Genomic DNA, 22,405 nt, shown 5'->3' on the forward strand with positions numbered 1-22,405 from the left:
AGCTTACAGAAAATTCTGGGGTTTTATTCCAGTCATTTCTAGTGTAGGTGCAATTTGCCATTCTTTGCTGTGGGAAGTAACAGTTGGTCCATAAAACTGTATTAAAGTTCTTATTGAAATAGCTCTTGATATACATTTTTAAATACAAAATATCAAAATTCTTAACTGTCTTGGGCATAATTGGTTGCCAATGGCAATGTTCTAATCATAAACAGCTTATGCAGTGTTCTCTAGCCTACCTATTTAGAAAGAAAAGTAAGGTATTAACCTCATCTCATGGATGTTTGCAAATATCTGAAACCTCGACGCTGTTTAGAAATAATAGTGGAATATTTTCTCCCTTCAATCTAAGCTATATGGCCTTATAGAAGTATTTTTAATTTGTTCTTCTGATGTTTGCAACATGCATCTATCTCTCCCACAAAACTCTGGATGGGCATAGTCTACAATGCTTTGTGTGACATGGCTACAAACATTCTATAAATACCTCTTAACCATTCACTGTCTACAAGACTGTTTACTGCTTATTTTAAACATTTCTCTTTCCCTGCTGAGAGAGTTTTGGCCAAATGGAGGAAAGTTATTTATTGAATGCCTTTCAAAAGCATAGTAGGCTATTGCTCAACCAGTCAAGGATAATCATACTGACAAAATGTAAAAATATCAATCATGATTTCATCCTTTAAATTCTTCCCCATGCTAACCAAAGCAAACAGGGATTCCCAAAGGCAGTGAGTACTTACGTGACGATTGCCCATGTTGGTTTTCCTGAGGTGGTGGTTCTGTATTTCATTAAGAGATCAGCCCTCCTACAGACAAAGTTTATAATGGTTTTCCCAGGGCATAATATCTCTTGCGTTTAATAAGTAACTTTGACATTGAGTTTGAATACATTGTTGGGGATGGGTAGGGAGTGGTGATAGCTACAAATGAGCTGAAACTGCACAGGCTGTCTTAGGAGGCTTTCATTTTAAGATAAAAATTCTTATTCATAAATAAGATTTATCCCTTTTATGTTATTCATAACTGAAAGGTTAAAACTGCCTTACTTCTGGATTGTTGAAAAAGGTCCGATTTCACCTTTTGGGTATTCATTTAAAATTGTAGGCATTTTAATATTAAAAGCATTAATCAATGGACTGAAAGATCTATTTTACTCATTATAGAGATTTTTAAAGGCAATACTGAGTCATACTGGATCATTATTTTTACAATTTAACTCATTTTTTAGTTTTAAAAAGTAGTATATGCAGGTAACATTCTTTAAATAAGACAGAAAGGCTAACCTCCCAGCCCCTTCTCCCCTGAATTTTTTATGAGTCCTTCCAGATGTGGTTTGTGCATATATAGCCTTGTCTGTCTGTCTGTCCATCCATCTATCAACCATCTAACTCTGGCCTCAATAAATGGGTGTATCTGATGCAATCTGTTCCATACCTTGCATGTTTCCTATTCTAAAGAGAAGTGTGGGGGTGAGTGTGGTGGCATAGCAGGTTAAGCCGCCTCTTGGGATGCTCACATCAAATTTTGGGATGCCTAGGATTGAGTCCTATCTTCACTTCTAATCCAGCTCCCTCCCTGCTAATTCACCTAGGAAAGCAGCAGAGGATGGCCCAAGTCCTTGAGCCCCTGTCACTGTGAGAGATCTGGGTGGAGCACCAGTTTCCTGGCTTCAACCTGGACCAGCCCTAGCCATCGCAGCCATTTGGGAAGTGAACCGGCAGATGGAAGATTTCTCTCTCTCTCTCTCTCTCTCGCTTTCATTCTTGCTCTTTCTCTAGCTTTTTTCTCCCTTCAAATAAAGAAATAAATCTTTAAACAGGATAACATTCCACTCAGTCTGAATACATGGTGTTGATTACTAGAGGCTGGGAAGGGGTGGGATGGACAGAAGGAGCTTGGATAAAAAAAATAGGGGAAGCTGAGTTTGGTCATAAATTGTGACAAATATACTAATATGAGACATTACCAATAGGGGAAGTGGGTGAGGGTACATGGGAACTCTGTATTACCTTCACAATTTTTATTTTGTGATTTTAAAACTATTCAGAAATGTTACAAAAAGAACAAAATTTCAATATCCATTAAATGTTGCCAAGTTGTCCTCCTCATAGACATAAAATGCTGGACCATTCTCAAAGGCCAGTTGGCCCATGGGGCTCATTTTCAAATGACAGAATTTATGCCCCCTATGATAATACCCCAGTGTTAATTTCTCACTGGCCAACACTAACATTATCAAACATTTCTGCTGATTTTGAAGATGCAAACATGGTTATTTCATTGCTTAATTTACATTTCTTTCATTTGATAGCCTTAAAATTATATATCCCAGTCCTTAAAAACTATTTGTATACATTTTTCTTTGGTTTGCTTTTTCATGTTCTTTATTTTTCTTTTGAGTTATTAGTCATTTTTGTTTGAAAAGCATTTTATTTATAATAAAATCTAAGCCTGTGCCAAATGTAATGATTACTTTTCCCTAGTTGTCTTTGTTCTTTGTTTATGTTTTGAGTGTGTATGTGGTGGGGTGGGGGAGGGGGACATGGTAGTTTTTTTTTTTTTTTTTGGACAGGCAGAGTGGACAGTGAGAGAGAGAGACAGAGAGAAAGGTCTTCCTTTTGCCATTGGTTCATCCCCCAATGGCTGCTGCGGCCGGCACATCGTGCTGATCTGAAGGCAGGAGCCAGGTGCTTCTCCTGGTTTCCCATGGGGTGCAGGGCACAAGCACTTGGGCTATCCTCCACTGCACTCCTGGGCCACATCAGAGAGCTGGCCTGGAAGAGGGGCAAACGGGACAGAATCTGGCGCCCCAACAGGGACTAGAACCCGGGCTGCCAGCGCCGCTAGGCGGAGGATTAGCCTATTGAGCCGCGCGCCGGCTGATAGTTTTTATGTACTCAAGTACATCCATCTTTTCTTCTCTGTGTTGCTTAGAAAAACTTGTGCATTAAGAAGCTTAAATCATATATTTCCCTCCAGGTTCTTTTAACAGCTTCATTTCTTAGAGCTCGCATCATTGATTCATTTGGGATTGGGCTTGATTAGGGAAGGAAGGGACTCTGTTTAATCAGATGATCTTAGATAGTTATTGAATAATTCATCTTTCCTGTATTGGCTTAAGATGCCATCTTTGTTTTATGCTGAATCCCCAAGTAACACGGGATTAATATTCTATCTAGATTTAGTAAGACTTAATTGTATATGGTTGTTCCTGTATTCCTGGCATGTGCCTTGGATGAACAGTCGCAGGGACTCCATGTGTGAGGACAGATGTGGATCTCTTCTTCCTAGAATGCGGGGTCAGATTTCTTCACATTTCAAATACAAGAAAGAGCTGGTCGAGCGTGGTCATAGGAGCTCTGAAAGGAGGTACACAGAATGCTCTAACAGATGCCAACCTGGGTGTGCGTAGCGTAAACTACTTTAAAGGAAGATAAGGCCCCTGGAGGAGCGAACATTTGAGCTGTCAATTAAAGGATGATCAGGAATTATTCATTTGAAAAGAGAAAGTGCTCCAGATAAAATGTCCTTAGCTTGTGTGAATGCTCGAAACAGGAAAGAGCTTTGCAAGTTGGAGAAAGTTCGAGATGACCCAAGTGATTGGGGTGAACACGCAGACTCTCTTATCCGGGAACTGACAGTGGAATGCGGGAGGGAACAAGAGAACCTAGATTAACAACCACTGACTGTTTGCTACTCTTTTTTCTTTAGTGTCTGATTGCTGCTTTTTCGTCTACTGCTTCCTTTGGCCAGCCCCAGACTTCTTCTTGTGGCCAAGGCCTTCCTGCCCCATGTCGGGCCTGGCTTTGTGTGTCACTTCTGTGTCACTAACCCTTCCTAGGGAGCCCCTGATAAGTGACGTCTCCTTCTTGCCCTCTCTCCCTCCCTCTTTGTCACTAGCTTTGGAAGTCCAAAGGTCAGCAGGAGCAGCTCATTGAGATAAGTTCTGACCAAGGGTGCCGGGTTACTGAGCATGAGAAAAACCTGTTAAAGAAGAGATACAGTTTATGGCTCCAGGGAGGTGAAAGATAGACGGCTGGGAGGCCAAGTAAGAAAAAGACACACCTGGTTAGTTTTCTAGATTACTGTCCCCATAGATTATTGAGATGTGCGCCTGGAGTATTCAAATGTGCCTTCAATCGAGATTCCATTTGACTGAAATGGCTCCCCCAGCTGTCTGGGTCCCTAGGAAGGCAGCTGGGGTCACTTCTGGCTACAGCAGTGGGGAAGGTAGGAAGGGCCTGGGAGGATGTGATGTTGGAGGCTTAGAGAGGAGAAAGAGAACTGTCTGGGAAGAGACAAAAAGTGTTGGAGGGTAACACTATAAATATTTAGTGATTATTAAGTTATAACAGTGCTGTGTGATAGCTCTCTCTACTACATTGGTCACATTTATTTACATCTCTTGGATCTGTGTGGCTCATCTAAATGCTGATGCTGCCCATGGAGTTGGGAGCATATGCTGGCTGCAGGGTAGAGCTCAGAGAGCAGCCCAAGGATAACCTACATCCCATACCATATGGGACTTTGCTGCCTAAGAAAGAATTATTCCATCCCTTGAGCGAACAGTGTCCCCCACCCCCATTGAGAAACACCTGTGGGGAAAGACCCTGTCTCTCCACCTTCTTTCCATTGATAGAGCTGTATCTGCAGATCAAGAGCAAAGGAACTTCTGCAGCGCTCCCAGGATGTTTTTGTTTTTAAAGATTTATGTATTTAGGCCGGTGCCGCAGCTCAATAGGCTAATCCTCCACCTAGCGGCGCCGGCACACCGGGTTCTAGTCCCGGTCTGGGTGCCGGATTCTGTCCTGGTTGCCCCTCTTCCAGGCCAGCTCTCTGCTATGGCCCGGGAGTGCAGTGGAGGATGACCCAAGTGCTTGGGCCCTGCACCCCATGGGAGACCAGGAGAAGCACCTGGCTCCTGCCTTCAGATCAGCGCAGTGCACTGGCCGCAGTGCGCTGGCCGTGGCGGCCATTGGAGGGTGAACCAACGGCAAAGGAAGACCTTTCTCTCTGTCTCTCTCTCTCTCACTGTCCATTCTGCCTGTAAAAAAAAATTTATAGGGTGAACCAACAGCAAAGGAAGACCTTTCTCTCTGTCTCTCTCTCTCTCACACTGTCCACTCTGCCTGTAAAAAAAAAAAAAAAGATTTATGTATTTATTTGAAAGATTTACACACAGAGAGAGGTCTTCCATCTGCTGGTTCACTCCCCAAATGGCCACAAGAGCAGGTGCTGTGCCAATCTGAAGCCAGGAGCTAGAAGCTTCCTCTGGGTCTCATGTGGAGGCAGGGGCCCAAGGACTTGGGCCATCTTCTGCTTTCCCAGGCCATAGCAGAGAGCTGGATCAGAAGTGGAGTAGCCAGGACTGAAACTGGCGCCCATAAGGGATGCTGGCACTGTAGGCAGCAGCTTTACCCGCCAGCTCCACCTAGGATTTTAAAGTCTGTAAAACCTGACAAATGCAATGCTCTTGTTACTGTGACACTGGGAAGGTGTGGAAGATAGGGTGTGTATAAATAGACTTGTAGGATTAGAGGGGAAAAAGCATTTAGATAACCCCTTTCATTCTACAGATTAGAAAATTCAGGTCCAGACAAGCCACATGGCTTACCCAACGGCAGCCAGCTAGTTAGTAGAAGAGCCAAGAGGCTGAGAATATGTAGAGAGAACCATCCTCGGGTTTCCTGGCCATAGCACTTTCTGGAGTGTACAAACTTGGCCTGAGGTAATGGCAGCATGTTGTGAGCAGGTGCTTCAAAATATCTTCCCATTGTGGCTTACTAAAGAAATGCGGCAGAGTTTTCCCGCGGACAGGCATTCTGCAGGAAGTGTATGGGGTGCTTCTCGCGTGGTAATAATCAGATAGGCGTGTCCTCAGGGAGAGTCTGGCTGGGGGCAGGAGTCAAACGCGTAGGATGTTTCCACGTGTGTGTCATTTCCCCCAGCCCCTCTGCTCAGCCACCAGCATCCTGCCCGTTCCTCCAGCGTGCCCAGGTCTGTCGCGCAGGAGGGGCTTGGCGCAGGCTCCTCCCTGCTGAGAAGGTTCTGCCTCCCCGCTCCCCATGGGTCCTCGTGTTCACTTGGGGAGCTCTGGCCACCCCTCACTCTTCTTACCCCATCTTCGTTATTCAGGCAGGAGTTTCCTTATGCAGGCGCCCCCTCCGGGGGAGTTCCTCCCCATCCCCCCGCGGAATTCTCTGTCCTGGCGGATGCTAGTGTTTCATCACTTCTGGATTGTGTGTGTGTTTGCTGGTTTATTCTCCCTATGCCAGTGCCACCCCACAGGAACGCAGTGTGTGCCATGTAATTTTTAAATTGTCTAGTAATTGCATGAAAATATGGGCACAAAAATTATGTGTAGAACATACTTCATGTTTTGAAGATTCAGTACCTCTTCCCAAAATTTAAGTGTCTTTTTTATTGATTACATGTTGAAAAGTCAATATTTTGCATTTTTTAAATATTTATATTTTATTTTATTTAATGAACATAAATTTCCAAAGTACAGCTTATGGATTACAATAGCTTCCCCCCCCCATAACTTCCCTCCCACCCACAACACTCCCCTCTCCTACTCCCTCTCCCCTTCCATTCACATCAAGATTAATTTTCAATTATCTTTATATACAGAAGATCAATTTAGCATATATTAAGTAAAGATTTCAACAGTTTGCACCCACACAGAAACACCAAGTGTAAAATACTATTTGAGTACTAGTTATAGCATTAATTAAACACCTAAGAGTAATTGTGTATTAATTACAGAGTTCAACCAATAGTTTTAAGTAGAACATAAAAAATACTAAAAGGGTAAAGTATTAAGTTCTTTTTCTTTTTTTTGTTTGTTATATAGTTATTTTTTTTATTTAATAAATGTGAATTTACAAAGTGCAACTTTTGTATTGTTGTGGCTCCCCCCCCAACCTCCCTCCCTCCCATGGTCCTCCCCTCTCCCACACCCTCTCCCATCCCGCCCTTCATCGAGTTTCATTTTCAATTACCTTCATATACTGAAGATCAACTTAGTATATACTAAGCAAGGATTTCAACAGGCTGCACTCACACTACCACACAAGGTACAGGGTATTGTTCGACTAGTAGTGTTGTTTTTAAGTTTCATAGTAGAACACATTAAGGACAGAGATCCTATGTGGGGAGCATGTACCCGGTGACTCCCGTTGTTGATTTAACAATTGGCACTCTTATTTATGATGTCAGCAATCATCCGAGGCTCTTGCCATGAGCTGTCCAGGCTATGGAAGCCCCTTGAGTTCACTGACTCTGAACTTGTTTACTCAAGGCCGTATCACAGTGGAGGTTCCTTCCTCCCTTCAGAGAAAGGCGCCTCTCTCCTTGATGGCCTGTTCCTTCTGCTGGGGTCTTGTTCACCAGGATCTTTCATTTAAGTGTCTTTTTTTATTGATTACATGTTGAAAAGTCAATATTTTGCATAATGTTTTAAAAATATTGGGTTACAGAAAATGCTGATAATTAGCATCAAGTACATGATTAATTTTACCTATTTTTATACTTATAAATAACATAAAAAATAAGCATGTGCTCTAGTGAGAATGAATTAATTTATGAATTTAATTTATGTAGCATCATTTAGATAGAACACATAGATTATAGTTGATTTTGGAGTGGTATTTTCCCTCACATAAACAAAAGCCAATGTTAGTATTTCTATTATGGTTTTTGTTTCCCTCTACATTGGCTAAAAAATTTCCCAAGAGCAGAAACAGGTCTGTTGCTTCACAAATCTCCAGTGTCCGCATGCAATGACTACTTCATAAATGTCATTGGTTGGAAAACCTTTTTTCGTTGTTTAGGCAAAAAAATCCTGAAACCTGCAGGAAAGGATTATGGTTGCTGGAAGTGTTATATTTCTATGCTCCTGCACTTTTCCAGTAGTGAAAACCCTGAAATTCACATGTTTCACCTCCCAGCAGTAATCTCACAGAGCAAAATACTGCCATCAAGGATTTTCTCATGATCACTGATCCCTAAAATCGAGAATGATTGACAAATGAGGGCAGGAATTCAGCCTATGTTTAAGACCCGCCTTGAGATTCCTGCATCCCATCTCAGAGTTCCTGGGTTCGAGTCCTGGCTCTGTTCCGAATTCCAGCTTCCTGCTAATGCACACTCTGGGAGGCAGCAGGTGATGACTCAAGGGTTTGGATCCCTATCACTCACATGAGAGACTTCGATGGAGTTCCAGGCTCCTGGCACTGAGTTGGTCTGGCCCTACTGTTGCAGGCATTTGGGGAGTAAACCAATGGATGGAAGCTCTGTCTGTTTGTATATCTCTTTCTTTGCCCCTCTGCCTCTTCAATAAAAATTTACAAGTTATTAAAAAAGGAAAATTGCCTCTTTAACTTGTGAACAGGTGAACAAGTATTCCCGGTGTCTTTGCCATGTGAGGATCCTGTGCTGAGCTATGGGCTTACAAGAAATGAAGGGCACAGCCTCAGAGGCTTACCTTTTTTTTTTTTTTTTTTTTTTTTTTTTGGACAGGCAGAGTTAGACAGCGAGAGAGAGAGACAGAAAGAAAGGTCTTCCTTCCGTTGGTTCACCCCCCCAAATGGCAGCGTGTGGGGAGCAACTCGGACTAAACTGTTACTGGAATTAAGACTTATTCTATGCATCTGCTCTCCCACAATATGGCCCTGGGAGAGGAGGAAACAGCTTCTACACAGCTGCCTCCAGTTCAACCAATAAACAGCAGGACCTGCTCCTGATTGGAGGAGAGCAGCGTACTCAGCGTGTGGGTAGCAGAGTTGGGATTGGTGGAAGAGGACTATAAAGGAGGAGAGAGACAACATGCACCGGGAACATCTATCTGAAGGAACACCTGAGCAGCCCCCGAGAGAGCCAGCCGGCGGTGTGCCGCTCCCCCGCGGAAGTGGGGAAAGTGGCAGGGGGAACCGCCCTTCCACGGAGGTGGAAGGGTCGGTAGCCAACCCGGGAAGAACCAGCAGCAAACCCGGGGAGGGCCGAGCAGACAAAAGAACAGCGCAGGGTCCTGTGTCGTTCCTCCACGAAGAGGGGGAGCGACAGCAGCGCACTGGTCTGAAGCCAGGAGCCAGGTGCTTCCTCCTGGTCTCCCATGGGGTGCAGGGCCCAAGCACTTGGGCCATCCTCCACTGCCTTCCCGGGCCACAGCAGAGAGCTGGACTGGAAGAGGAGCAACCAGGACAGAACCGGTGTCCCAACCGGTACTAGAACCTGGGGTGCTGGTGCCGCAAGCAGAGGATTAGCCTAGTGAGCTGCGGCGCCAGCCCAGAGTCTTACTTTCAAGGAGGGAAATAAAAGATCAGTTTTATGGCAGAAAAGCCACATGCTTGGGTTATAGGCTGATGTCTGCTATAATTTAGGGTGTAACCACATTAAGTTGCTCACTGTATAAATCCAAGAGTTGGATTTCATCTCGAAATTTAGAGATTTTAAATCTCTAAATCTTTAATCAAGTTGGGTATAGGAAGGTATAACTAGTAGGACTCTGGTTATAAGTGACTGAATTTTCTAACTCAAAATAATTTAGGCAAACAAGGAACTGTTTGGCTCATATAACTTAAAAAGGCAGCACAGCTGGATTCAGCTACTCCAGATGTATACCAGGACTCATTCATTCATTCATTCTCTCTCTCTCCCTCCCCTTTCCTCCCTCCCTCCCTCCCTCCCTCTCAGAGCTGCTTTCTCTTCACTCAGAGGAATTCCTTGTCTCAAGGGTAAAGTGTCTGCCAGTGAACTGCCGTTTTCATTCTCCCAATTCTAAAACAAGTGAAAAGAATGAGAGCGTCTCTTTCCCATGAGTTTAAATGTGCAACCTGGTCTGATTTCTCTGTCTCAAACTGGGACTCACGCCCCTCTCTGAACTGGGGAGAGCTTCTGAGGACTGGGACCTTGTCCACCTCAGAGCTGTGAGATGAGTCACTCATCTCTTCCCCAACCCCCCAAACAGCCTGGAATGAGATGGGGGGAGAGAGCCTGCCCAGAGTAAACTAGGATGCTCTTGCTAAATAAAGGTGAATATGATGGTAGGGTGGCCAGAGGAAGCTGTCCACTCCAGACAGACAAAAGGAGCAGCATCAGGAAGCATGAGAAGACAGAGAAGGGAAAAAGGAGAGAGATGAGGATGGGAGGGGAAGGAGGAAATACAAGTGCAGAGGCTGTGAGTAGACAGTTGAGTCCCTGAGTTTAGGGGACTCAACTCAAGGACTCATCCCATATGGGTGCCAGTTCGAGACCTGGCTGCTCCACTTCTGATCTAGCTCTCTGCTAATGTACCTGGGAAAGTAACAGAAGGTGATGCAAGTGTTTCAGACCCTGCACCCACAATGGAGACCCAGATGAAGCTCCTGGCTTTGGCCTGGCCCAGCTCTGGCCATTGTGGCCATTTGGGGAGTGAACCAGCAGATGGTATAAAACACAAAATCAAGAATGTCTTTCCCAGATTTGGGGGGTAAGCTCCTGGGTGAAGGGGTGTGTGGGGAGCAACTGGGAGCAACTCGGACTAGACTAAGTTACTGGAATTAAGACTTATTCTATGCATCTGCTCTCCCACAATATGGCCCTGGGAGAGGAGGAAACAGCTTCTACACAGCTGCCTCCAGTTCAACCAATAAACAGCAGGACCTGCTCCTGATTGGAGGAGAGCAGCGTACTCAGCGTGTGGGTAGCAGAGTTGGGATTGGTGGAAGAGGACTATAAAGGAGGAGAGAGACAACATGCATGAGGAACATCTGAAGGAACATCTATCTGAAGGAACACCTGAGCAGCCCCCGAGAGAGCCAGCCGGCGGTGTGCCGCTCCCCCGCAGAAGTGGGGAAAGTGGCAGGGGGAACCGCCCTTCCACGGAGGTGGAAGGGTCGGTAGCCAACCCGGGAAGAACCAGCAGCAAACCCGGGGAGGGCTGAGCAGACAAAAGAACAGCGCAGGGTCCTGTGTTGTTCCTCCACGAAGAGGGGGAGCAACATAATGGTGCCATGACTCGGATATGAAGCCTAGGCAGGGTCCTGTGTCGTTCCTCCGTGAAGAGGGGGAGCGACAGGGGTGGGTGTTTGGTGCGGTGGTTAAGAAGAATGTCCTGCCCTTCCCTGCAAACAGTTCCCTCCCAGTGTAGCTTTCTGTGCATCCTCGTGGGTCGACCTGTCTGTGGTTGGCCGCTACCACGGGCATTCACACAGCTGCCCTGAGCCCACCAGGCTTCCACTCCTGACTTGCTGTGCTCTATGGACTTCGTCGTTGTAACCTTTGCTTTAGTGCTGGCCAGCGGGCATGGCTGCCTGTCCTCCTTTCTGTGAAGAGGAGCCACGGCTTTGGGCTACCCTGCAGAATTCCAGAACTTGTTCATTCATACACGTGAGCTGATGGCAAAACGTGGGGTGTCATACCACTGTGCTAGGTGCCATGAGGCGAGGAGAAAGTAAAAAATTATAAACAAAAACAAACCGGAGTGTTGCTTGTTCTCCAAGAGCTCAAATGTGCTTGCATGGAATAGGACACTAACAGATGCATTTGGAAACCAGGATATCACTAAAGTACCAAATGCCTTCAATAGACAAAGTATGTTCTGGAAGTTGGGAAAGGAGAAATAGGTTTTTAAAGAATTTTATTTATTTATTTATTTGAAAGAGTTATGGAGAGAGTGTGAGAGAGAGAAAGAGAGAGTGAGAGAGAGAAATCTTCCATCTGTTGGTTCACTCCCAATTGGCCACAACAGCTGGGGCTGGGCCAGGCTGAAGCCAGGAGCCAGGAGCTTCATCCAGGTCTCCCATGTGGATGCAGGGGCCCAAGGACTTGAGCCATCTTCCACTGCTTTCCCAGGCATATCAGCAGGGAACTGGATAGGAAGTGGGAGCAGCCAGGACTTGAACTGGCACCTATGTGGGATGCCGGAGTCACAGGTGGTGGCTTCACCCACTGCACAATGCTGGTCTCAGGAAAGGAAAATAGTTGCCAAAAGAAAGATTCTGTGAGGGTGTGAACTTTACTCTAGGATTATGGAAAGGCAGGAGTGTGACAGGGGTGTAGGGCAGAGTATCACGGGGACAGCATTTGGAACCGTGAATGCCACTGCCAAACACACAGGAGGTGGTCAGAGGCTGGTGTGTGTTCAGGGCCAGTAGGATTTGGAAGGAGGCTGTGAAATTCATCTAGAAGAGAATGTCTGCACTTGGATGGTGGCAAAGGGGAGATTATCAAAGAGAAGCCAAGGTGCTTGGTGCTGGCATCTTCAGCATTGGGGAAGTCAGGGAAAGAGGTATATTAGGAGGGAAACACAGAAGCAGGGGCGCCAGAGGGCCCCCAAGGGAAAGGCTCTGAGGGCAAGAGGAAGGAGAGGGAAGGCATGGCGGAGAAGTCGGGAATCAGAGGCTAACGGGTCACATCACACAGCGGAATGCTAGAGGCTTGGCAGAGGGGGACTGGCCAAGGCAGAGCAGGTACAAAGGGAAAGGAAGTTGAGGCTGGGGCCTGGAAGTGCACTTGGAGCTGGGTAAGAAGACCAAGCCGTTAGGAGACTCATCCGAGAAAGTGATGACACAAAAGGCAGACGAAAATCGCAGCGGACCCCAGGGCCTGGTGAGAGTCAGGCTGCCCCCGACTGCATCAGCCCTGACCCCGTTCCTGGTTCACACAGCTTCACACCGCAGGAGCACCCCAAGCGGACCCCAGGGCCTGGTGAGAGTCAGGCTGCCCCCGACTGCATCAGCCCTGACCCCGTTCCTGGTTCACACAGCTTCACACCGCAGGAGCACCCCAAGCGGACCCCAGGGCCTGGTGAGAGTCAGGCTGCCCCCGACTGCATCAGCCCTGACCCCGTTCCTGGTTCACACAGCTTCACACCGCAGGAGCACCCCCAAGCGGAACCCAGGGCCTGGTGAGAGTCAGGCTGCCCCCGACTGCATCAGCCCTGACCCCGTTCCTGGTTCACACAGCTTCACACCGCAGGAGCACCCCCAAGGGCAGCAGCCAGGTCCTCCCAGAGTTCAGTATGGCGCTGCTCACCTAGGACAGCCTTCTCCCCAGGTGCCTTTGCTGAATGAGTTGACTGGAAGGGGTGAATTCTTGACAAGGCTCTCTATGCCAGGCCAGACTTTGTCACCACAAACTCCAAGGAAGGAAAATATTTCTTGAGCAGGAATGCGATTGATGCAAACATTCCTTGAATAAAAGGATGGTGTAGCTGGACGCTCTGTGTATGTGTGTGTAGCTGTGTGTGTGCATATGGGATTTTCTCATTTTAAACCAGCGCATGGTAGGAAGAGTAGGCTTCTCACTGACACACCCAAAGAATGAGTATGTGTGTAAGTGATTGCGTGATTCTTCTTCTTCTTTTTTATTTGACAGGTAGAGTTATAGACCGAGGGGGGGGAGGGGGAGGGAGAGAGAAAGGTCTTCCTTCTGTTGGTTCACTCCCCAAATGGCCACTACGGCCAGCGCTGCGCTGATCCGATGGCAGGAGCCAGGTACTTATCCTGGTCTCCCATGCGGGTGCAGGGGCCCAAGGACTTGGGCCATCCTCCACTGCCCTCCCAGGCCACAGCAGAGAGCTGGCCTGGAAGAGGAGCAACTGGGACTAGAACCCGGAACCCGGCACCCATATGGGATGCTGGTGCTGCAGGGATTAACCAAGTGAGCCACAGCGCCGGCACTGCCCTCTATGCTTCTTTTTTTTTTTTTTTTTTTTTTTTTGACAGGCAGAGTGGACAGTGAGAGAGAGGAGAGAGAGACAGAGAGAAAGGTCTTCCTTTGCCGTTGGTTCACCTTCCAATGGCCGCCACGGCCGGCGCACCGTGCTGATCCGAAGGCAGGAGCCAGGTGCTTCTCCTGGTTTCCTATGGGGTGCAGGGCCCAAGCACTTGGGCCATCCTCCACTGCATTCTTTGGCCACAGCAGAGAGCTGGCCTGGAAGAGGGGAACCGGGACAGAATCCGGAGCCCCGAATGGGACTAAAACCCGGTGTGCCGGCGCCGCAGGTGGAGGATTAGCCTAGTGAGCTGTGGCGCCGGCCTCCTCTATGCTTCTTTTAAGAGATTCATTGATACCTTTTAACCCACTATGTACTGAGTTAACAGATACATTATTGAGTGTCCACTATGTGCCAGGAGCTCCGTTAGGCACTGCACATTTGGAGGTGACAAGGCCAAGCCTGGGCCCTCATGCAGTTTATATTCTGCTGGGAGAAATGTAACAACCACATAAAGAAATAGCATAATTACAGATTGTAAGGAGTGCAGTTCTGTGGCAGATAAACCAGTGACATAAAGGCAAGCGAAAGGGGATGCCAAGTGTAAGGGAGGTGGAAGGAGAGGCGTGTGTGTGTGTGTATGTGTGTGTGTGTTGTGTGAGAGGAGCTGGGGCTGAGGAACAAGAATGGTGCAGTCACGGGCAGGACGGGGAAGCAGCTTCAGGCAGAGGGCGGAAGTCCCAAGGAGGAAAGGCTTCAGTCCATCTGCCCGACTGGATGCTGGGGTGGATGGAGGGAGCGGTGAGAGAAGAGAGGAAGAGGCAGAAACAGACCCAGAAGGGCCTTGAGGCCCTGGTGAGCGGGTCGGAGTTCATGTGCAGACATTGATGATATCATCAAAGAGCTTCAGGTAAGAGAGTGGCGCGGTCTGAGTCAGTGCCTTAAAGATGCCCAGCTGTGCCTGGGTGATGGGTGTGGGGGAGGGGCGGGGAAGGGGGCAGAGCAGACGAGACACATCAAGAAGCTGTCGTGCTAGACCAGTGGAGAGATACAAGTGGGTTGGACTGTGGAGCAGTTTAGTAATGCAACATATTCTAAGTGGAACCAAGCTGATTTGCTGATGGGTTGAATGTGGGGAGAAATAAAACACAAAATCAAGGATGTCTGTCCCAGATTTTGGGGGTAAGCTCCTGGGTGAAGGGGCAGGTATCTGGTACAGTTGGGGGAGGGGGCTGGCACTGTGGCTTAGCAAGTAAATCTACTTCCTGCAGTGCCAGCATTCCGTATGGGTGCCGGTTCGAGTCCTAGCTGCTCCACTTACGATCAAGCTCTCTGCTATGGCCTGGGAAAGTAACAGAAGATGGCCCAAGTTCTTGGGCCCCTGCACCCACATGGGAAACCTGGAAGAAGCTCTTGGCTGCCAGCTTTGGATCGGCCCAGTTCTGGCCATTGCAGCCATTTGGAGAGTGAACCAGTAGTTGGAAGACTTCTCTCTCTCTCTGTCTCTCTCTCTCTCTTTTTCTTTCTCTGCCTCTGCCTCTCTGTAACTCTGCCTTTCAAATAATAAAGAAATTAATAAATCTTTAAAAAAAGAAAAGGTACCACCTGGGACGTCAGCATCCCTTATCACCAAGTCTCAGCTCCTCTGCTTCTGATCCAACTTCCTGCTAATGAGCACCCTGGGAGGCAGCAGACTGTGGCTCAAGCACTTGGGTCCCTGCCACCTGCATGGGAGGTCTGGATGGAGTTCCCAGCTCCTGGCTTTGGCCAGGCCAAGCTCTGGCTGTTGAAGGCATTTGGGGACTGAACCAACAGATGAAACATCTCACCCTCTGTCTCACTCTCTCTTTTCATCTCTCCCTCCCTGCCTTTCAAATATAAAGTGAAAAAAAAAAAAAAGAAGCTCTTGGGGCGAAGATGATGCTGCCACAGAAGCGAAAAAGACTTAGTGGAGGGCAGAAGTTGTGGAGCAAGGGCTAATGGGTTTGGCTTCAATCATGTTAACTTTGAGGTTTGTTAGACACTCGGGCGGAGGTGTCAAAGCAGCAGTTGGATGTGAATGCGTGGGTTGGAGGTGGATTTGGGAGTCACGGAGCGGATGTGCAGTATAAACCAGGTTGTGATGCCTGCTGGAGAGTGAGAGAGAGGAAAGGCAAGGGGATGGGAGTGGAGGGCAGAGGACCCTGGAGCCAGCCTTAGGTGTACCTGTAGGATGGAGCGAGGCGGGGAGACAGCCCTGGAAGCAGAGGAGTAGCAGGTAGGCCACAGGGAAATTAGGAGGATGTGGTACCTAGAAAGGCAGGAAGGAAAGTGGTCAGCATGTTGACTAGTTCCAAGAGTCATATGAAGAGAGCCAAGTGTCCACAATATGTTTTATTCTTCAAAATTAACCTCACAAGCATTTCAGGCATGGAAAGCCAAGACACTGTGGAAAAAATGGCCTGCATGAAAGAGATCTGTGAGTGAAATCCCAGCAGAAATAAGGGGCCATCAAAGAAAGAGGTGCCTTTCTCTGAAGGGAGGAGAGAACTTCCACTTTGACTCTGGCCTTGTCTAAATAAGATTGGAGTTGGTAAATTCAAAAGGATTCCATGGCCTTGGCAGCTCATGGCAAGAGCCTTGGGTGATCACTGATGTCATAAATAAGAGTGCCAATTGTTAAATCAACAACAGGAGTCACTGTACACTTGCTCCCCATATAGGACCTTTGTCTTTAATGTTTTTTACTATAAGAATTAATTTTGTACTACTAGTATTCAAACAGTACTTTATACTTTATGTGTCTGTGTGGAGGCAAACTGTTGAAATCTATACTTAATATAGAGTTGATCTTCTGTATATAAAGATAATTAAAAATGAATCTTAATAAAGAATGAGATGGGAGAGGGAGTAGGAGGTAGGACTGGAGTGGGGGTGGGAGGATGGGTATGGGGGGAAGAACCGCTGTATTCCAAAAGCTGTTCCTATGAAATTTTTTACTTATTAAATAAAAGCTTTCTTAAAAAAAAAAAAAAAAACCTCACAGGTTTGCAGGAGCATAGGTATCATAGGAATAGTAGAAGCAATCATTTCTTGGCTCATTTGATTTGGAATCTTTCCAATTAATTAAGTTTGTATAAACAGGTTTGATGAGAGGAGGGTTAGCTTGATTGGGGTTGGGGAGAGCCAGGAGGCTGCTCATGAGGTCACTCTGGGGACCATGAGGCCTCCCAGGCCCTCTCCACATGGTCTGCTCTCTGTCACTAACTGGGTGACTCCAAGCAGTCACTTCCTCTTTTTTGGGTTTCTGTGCGTGTAACTCTAAAGCAAAGGGGTGGCCAGGGGCCTGCTGAATCTCCTGCCATCTTGAGGTCACTCTGATTGCGTGGTCCCAGCTGGAACATCTACCTAGCCTGTTTTTATTAAAATATATAGCATCAGTACAAGACATTCTCTTCTTGGTTTCAAAAATTTGCCTAAGGTAAGCCTCGCCTGTATTAACATGCAAAAGAATATTTTTTTTGTTTCATGAACATCTGTCGCTCTCCCTCTTCGCGGGGGAACGACACAGGACCCTGCGTTGTTCTTTTGTCTGCTCGGCCCTCCCCGGGTTTGCTGCTGGTTCTTCCCGGGTTGGCTACCGACCCTTCCACCTCCGTGGAAGGGCGGTTCCCCCTGCCACTTTCCCCACTTCCGCGGGGGAGCGGCACACCGCCGGCCGGCTCTCTCGGGGGCTGCTCAGGTGTTCCTTCAGATAGATGTTCCCTCAGATGTTCCTCGTGCATGTTGTCTCTCTCCTCCTTTATAGTCCTCTTCCACCAATCCCAACTCTGCTACCCACAACGCCGAGTACGCTGCTCTCCTCCAATCAGGAGCAGGTCCTACAGTTTATTGGTTGAACTGGAGGCAGCTGCGTAGAAGCTGTTTTCTCCTCTCCCAGGGCCATATTGTGGGAGAGCAGATGCATAGAATAAGTCTTAATTCCAGTAACTTAGTCTAGTCCGAGTTGCTCCCCACAAACATCCATTCTGTTTTATGGAATGAACTATTGCCCAATGCTAGAATAAAAAATAAAGCTAATTAAGAGCATTTATTTTTTTAAAGCAAAGATGAAAATTATGCTTTTATGTGAGACTTCCCATTTCAAGGCTCCAGGGGAGGCAGGTCAGAAGCAAGAGGCAAGCTCCCTGTTTTTCAGGCTCCTAGGATTTTGATGGCCTCTCCCATCACAGGTTATAACTTAGATTTTACTTTATGAGGGCACTGAATGATTAAGATGCCCACGATAAGAGCTCCTTGTCTCTTGAACTTCCTCATATTTTGGCTCCATGTTACCAGCCAGCTCCAAACTCTGAGCTTTCCATGAGGAGAGCACACGCTGAAAGCTATTAGTCTTGAGGCCATTCGGTGTCCTGGGGGCCGTAGCTGGTGGGGGCTCCACCCAGAGTCTGAGCTCTGGCTATGCACAGGTGGCACAAGACAGAGACCATGTCATAGGGTTCCGCAAAGAATTTTTTTTTTTTTTTTTTTTTTTTTTTTTTTTTTTTTTTTTTGCAGCCTGCTCCAGCTCTCAGGAATAATCCTAAGCTATCTTTCAGGGCAGGCTATAGAAAACTGTAATAGATGTCAACAGCACAGCGATAACAGACGAATGATTAATAGGACAAGAAGCTAATAAATTACCTGCTGACTAATAGGTCATGGAAGATGTGGCTGCCAAAGGTGAAGTCACGATCGCTACACTTCACTTTTTAACAGACAGCTCATGTTTCTTAACCTCTCCTGGTAGTCAAGGCTTCTTTTAGAAACAGATTTTTTTTTAAATAGCCCACTGTATTTACAATTATGATTTTAAAAAGATTTATTTTATTTATTTGAAAGACAGAGTTACAGAGAGAGGTAGAGACAGAGAGAGAGGTCTTCCATCCCCTGGTTCACTCCCCAGGTGGCTGCAATGGCCAGAGCTGCGCCAATCTGAAGCCAGGAACCAGGAGCTTCGCTCAGGTCTCTCACGTGGGTGCAGGGGCCCAAGGGCTTGGGCCATCTTCTACTGCTTTCCTAGGCCATAGCAGAGAGCTGGATTGGAAGAGGAGCAGCTGGGATTGGAACTGGTGCCCATATGGAATGCCAGCACTTCAGGCTGGGGCTTTAACCCTCTCTCTCTCTGCCTCTGTCTCCTGTAACTCTGCCTTTCAAATAAATAAATAAATCTAAAAAAAAAAAAAAAAAAAAAAGCTTCCAGAAGGAGTTGACCCTGGGATAGGGCTAAGAAGGAAAAGTGGGATGGGGCAGGCAAGGTGGGGTTGATAACAAGAGATGAGACAACACGAGCAAAAATACAGGGACACAGGGACATGGGTGAGACTCAGGACAATGGGCTTCTACTTGGAAAGCTAGTAGAGAGCTGGGAGTCCTGAAGTCTTACTAACGTGACCTTTTGGGCAAAGATAAGGCTGCTTTAACCTCTCTCTCAAGTAAGCCTCTCACTGAGCAGGGGAGGAGTGAAAAGATTTAAGAATATCCCCGAGTTTACATGAGGGGATATCAAAAAGTTCATGAAAATGGAATTAAGAGTTTCTTTTGGTGCAAAATATTTCAAAACCATGTATAGTTTTTCCATAATACACATTTTCCATGATCTGTTTGAAGACTCCTTGTATGAAAGAATTTTCATTTTTTTTTTTGCATCAAAAAACCCCCTTGTATTTCAATTCCATTTTCCACAAAGCATCTTTGTATGCAGGTATTCTGAAGACTGAATCTAGCTAACAAGTATGTGCCCATTCATATTGGCCTACTTAGTGGTTTTTCTGTTTGTTTTAATTGGCTGCATGTCAATTTTATATAAAAACCAGAAATCTTGTTTCTCTTGAAAATTGGACTCAATAGTATTTTTTTGTTTCTACTCCAAGACAAATGGCTGGATCTCAACAGCAACTGGCCACCTTGGCTGAAGCACGAGTACTCAAGTGGGTGCCGTCCCTCCATTCCTTCTCTTTTTGGGAAGGACTTTCGAAGCAATGTTCATTAGCTCTCTGTGTTATAGAGAAGGCTGTAGCATCGTTTCCAGAGTCAAGAGCAGCACGAGGAATCATTCAGCAAAACTGCACCAGTGAGGAAAGTCACTGCTACCCTGACGCCCAGGTGATGCCCCTGCAAGTCCCTGGATCTCCTCTGTTGGAACTGAGAAGATTCCATGCCTGAGTCTTCTGGTCACCAGCTTCCAATGCAGACTGAGGCAGGAGCATGTCCGATGGGTGAAGCCAAGGTCACATGCTCAGTTTTTGGTTGGGAAGGCAACTGGAGAGGAGAAAATGTGGCATTAATTTCCTAGATAGGAGGTGGGCTTAGCTAAATGAATGGCCGCAGTCCATGAGAAAGGGGTGGGACAGCTAAGTTCCTTTCCACACTTGGGCTTCTGTACACCTGTGGTTCTCAGACATTGCTGCATCCCTAGCAATGGACTGTGTGAGATGATTTTAGGTGAAACATACAAAAAGCTTCACTTTAAGAGCACTTCTTTGTTCTATGCATATTAGGAAAACACAACTCAAGATACAAAAGCCACAAAAGACCTTCACAGAGTGTGACAGTTTGAAGAAGAATCTTGAGTAAATGATAGTTTAGACGATATTCAGAAATCATACTGTATTTATAAAGATTGAGGTTGTGGAAACTGATCCAGATAAACACAAATCTTTACTTTTTTTGTGCCAAATAATAGTAATAATGATAACAATGATAAAAGAAATTTATACTTTTACAGTATAAATTTGGGCCAGACTGTACTAAGCATCCAACATGGGTTTGCTTAAACATTATATCAACCTTATAAGACAGTTACATTTATTATCTCCATTCTACAGATGGGGAAACTGAAGTATAAGGTGATTAAACACAGGTTACTTGGCGAATAGCCCAATAAGGATTTGAATTCAGTCCACTACCCTCTCTGCCTGGCAGCCACAAGATTAGGGTGGTCCTGGATTCCCGTACAACGATCGTACCCCATATCTCCATAATTTACTTGGGACTTGAGTTCAGAGAACAGAGGGATTCTGCTTTTCCAGTGCTATTTTTGTGCCAAGTGGTATGTAGTCTAGAGCAGGGTTAGCATCCTCACACTACGGACATTTGGGCTAGATAATTCATTGCGGGCAGTTGTCCTGTGTCTACAAGCGCAGTATCCCTGGCCTCCATCCAGGGGATGTCAGTAACCCCTTCTCCAGCTATAACAACAGAACATGCTGCCAAATGTCACCTGGGACAGAATAGCCCCTAGGTGAGAACTACTGGTCTAGAGAATTCCAAAGTGTCTCCGGGAAGAGCCATGATAATAACTAGCATGAAGAAAGGGTGTGCCTCAGCAGCACTAGCATGCTTCCTTGGGTATTCACTCACAGTATCATGTCATTATTTGTTAATAGTGGGTGTGTGTAGCTTCTCATATCAGAAACAAATACAAGGTACCAGCTTGTACCAGCTATTGATTTTTAGTGTGGTATGTGGTGAATCTTTAACTTGGTGGCTTACATACAAACTGAACATCCACCTTCTTATTTTTCTAGAAGGCACTGGCTGTACACTTGGCAAAAAATTCTATGTGTCCGCAATCTCTTTAAATGTCTAGTACACATTTCTTGTCTTGACTTGGTGTTTGGTCATATCAACAATTGTTGTTTGGTTCTATCTAAAAATAGGACAGATTACAAACCAGGTCCTTTCTATATTTGAATATGTTCATTTATAAACTAGGTCTGTTATCTATATTTGGATGTATTCATTAGGATTTCAAAGACAAAAAAATGAATATTATCATGATATATTAATACAGTATAAAACATTGAAGAGATTTTATAAAAAGACCAAGTTACCCCTCAGCTGGGGCTTTCTGGTCATGAAACTGTGGATGAGTATAGCAGGGGTGTCTCTCCTCTCTAGTGTAGCCTTGTCCTCTGTGACATCTCCTATATAATTCCTGGCACCCAAGCCCCTTCTCCTCCAAGCCCCTCAGGTCTATCTCGGAGTGAAAGGCCAGAAGAAATGCTGTCCTTCCCATGGCTGCTTCCGGAATGTTTAGCAAGTAGGTCATTTCCTTCCCTCAGCATCTTACACCCATCATTACCTTCCAGGCTGTGTTCTGTTGAACTAGGTACTTAAGATTCTCAATCCTGCAAGACTACACATTATGTTGGGGTAAAGATCATGCCTATTCACTTCTGTGTTCCCAAACATTTAGCATAGTGTCTTGCACAGAAAAATCATTTAGTCCATACTTGTTGAAAGGATATCTCTCATCGCTAAATTAAATTAATCCTCAGATTAATTTGAGATTTCTAGAATCAGAAATCAATATTTGGCAGTAAGACAGAACCAGTTGCTGATACTTTTTGTTGATGGGTCCTGTGAATTAGGGTCCTGGTAGGGATCTAGGTGAGTCTTTCTCTTTCCTGATGGTAGAGCGAGAGCTTCTCTGGGATTTTCTTTAGTTCCTAATATGTAACTGCTTTGTGTTTCTTTCATATTTGGGGATGTGTCACCATCTTTCATGTTAATTTCAGCAACAGAGTCTAGGAAGCAAATCTTGATCCCTCGACTCCTCATAGCCCAGGTCAGAATTAGCTACTTTTAAAGAGTCCCACATAATTAACGTTTCCCCATCAGCGACAGACCCTTTGATGTCACAGTTTGGGTTTTCTTCAGATTCCTCCTTCTGAGGGGTCC

General features: G+C 46.1%; 1 protein-coding gene and 1 long non-coding RNA gene across 5 annotated transcripts in view; one reads left to right on the forward strand and one right to left on the reverse strand.

Annotated features, from left to right (window-relative positions):
* The window catches only part of ANXA13 (annexin A13), a 62,573-nt gene extending 61,729 nt beyond the window's left edge, over positions 1–844 (reverse strand). The window contains 1 exon segment of one of the 2 annotated variants that reach the window (NM_001082119.1): positions 744–769. In NM_001082119.1, coding sequence (NP_001075588.1) covers positions 744–758 — 15 coding nt within the window. In that variant the 5' untranslated portion in view covers positions 759–769. 2 annotated transcript variants of the gene reach the window in all.
* The window catches only part of LOC103348125 (uncharacterized), a 221,776-nt gene extending 200,612 nt beyond the window's left edge, over positions 1–21,164 (forward strand). For 2 of the 3 annotated variants that reach the window (XR_011389319.1, XR_011389322.1), the window contains exon 7: positions 19,594–21,164. This is a non-coding gene — a long non-coding RNA (uncharacterized lncRNA). Of the gene's footprint in view, positions 1–1,594; positions 1,833–19,593 lie in introns of those variants that run through there. The other variant, XR_011389320.1, reaches the window with a different exon arrangement.
* The last annotated feature ends 1,241 nt before the right edge of the window (positions 21,165–22,405 follow it).

This window comes from Oryctolagus cuniculus, chromosome 6, assembly GCF_964237555.1.
Source record: "Oryctolagus cuniculus chromosome 6, mOryCun1.1, whole genome shotgun sequence".
NCBI classification, from domain to species: domain Eukaryota; kingdom Metazoa; phylum Chordata; class Mammalia; order Lagomorpha; family Leporidae; genus Oryctolagus; species Oryctolagus cuniculus.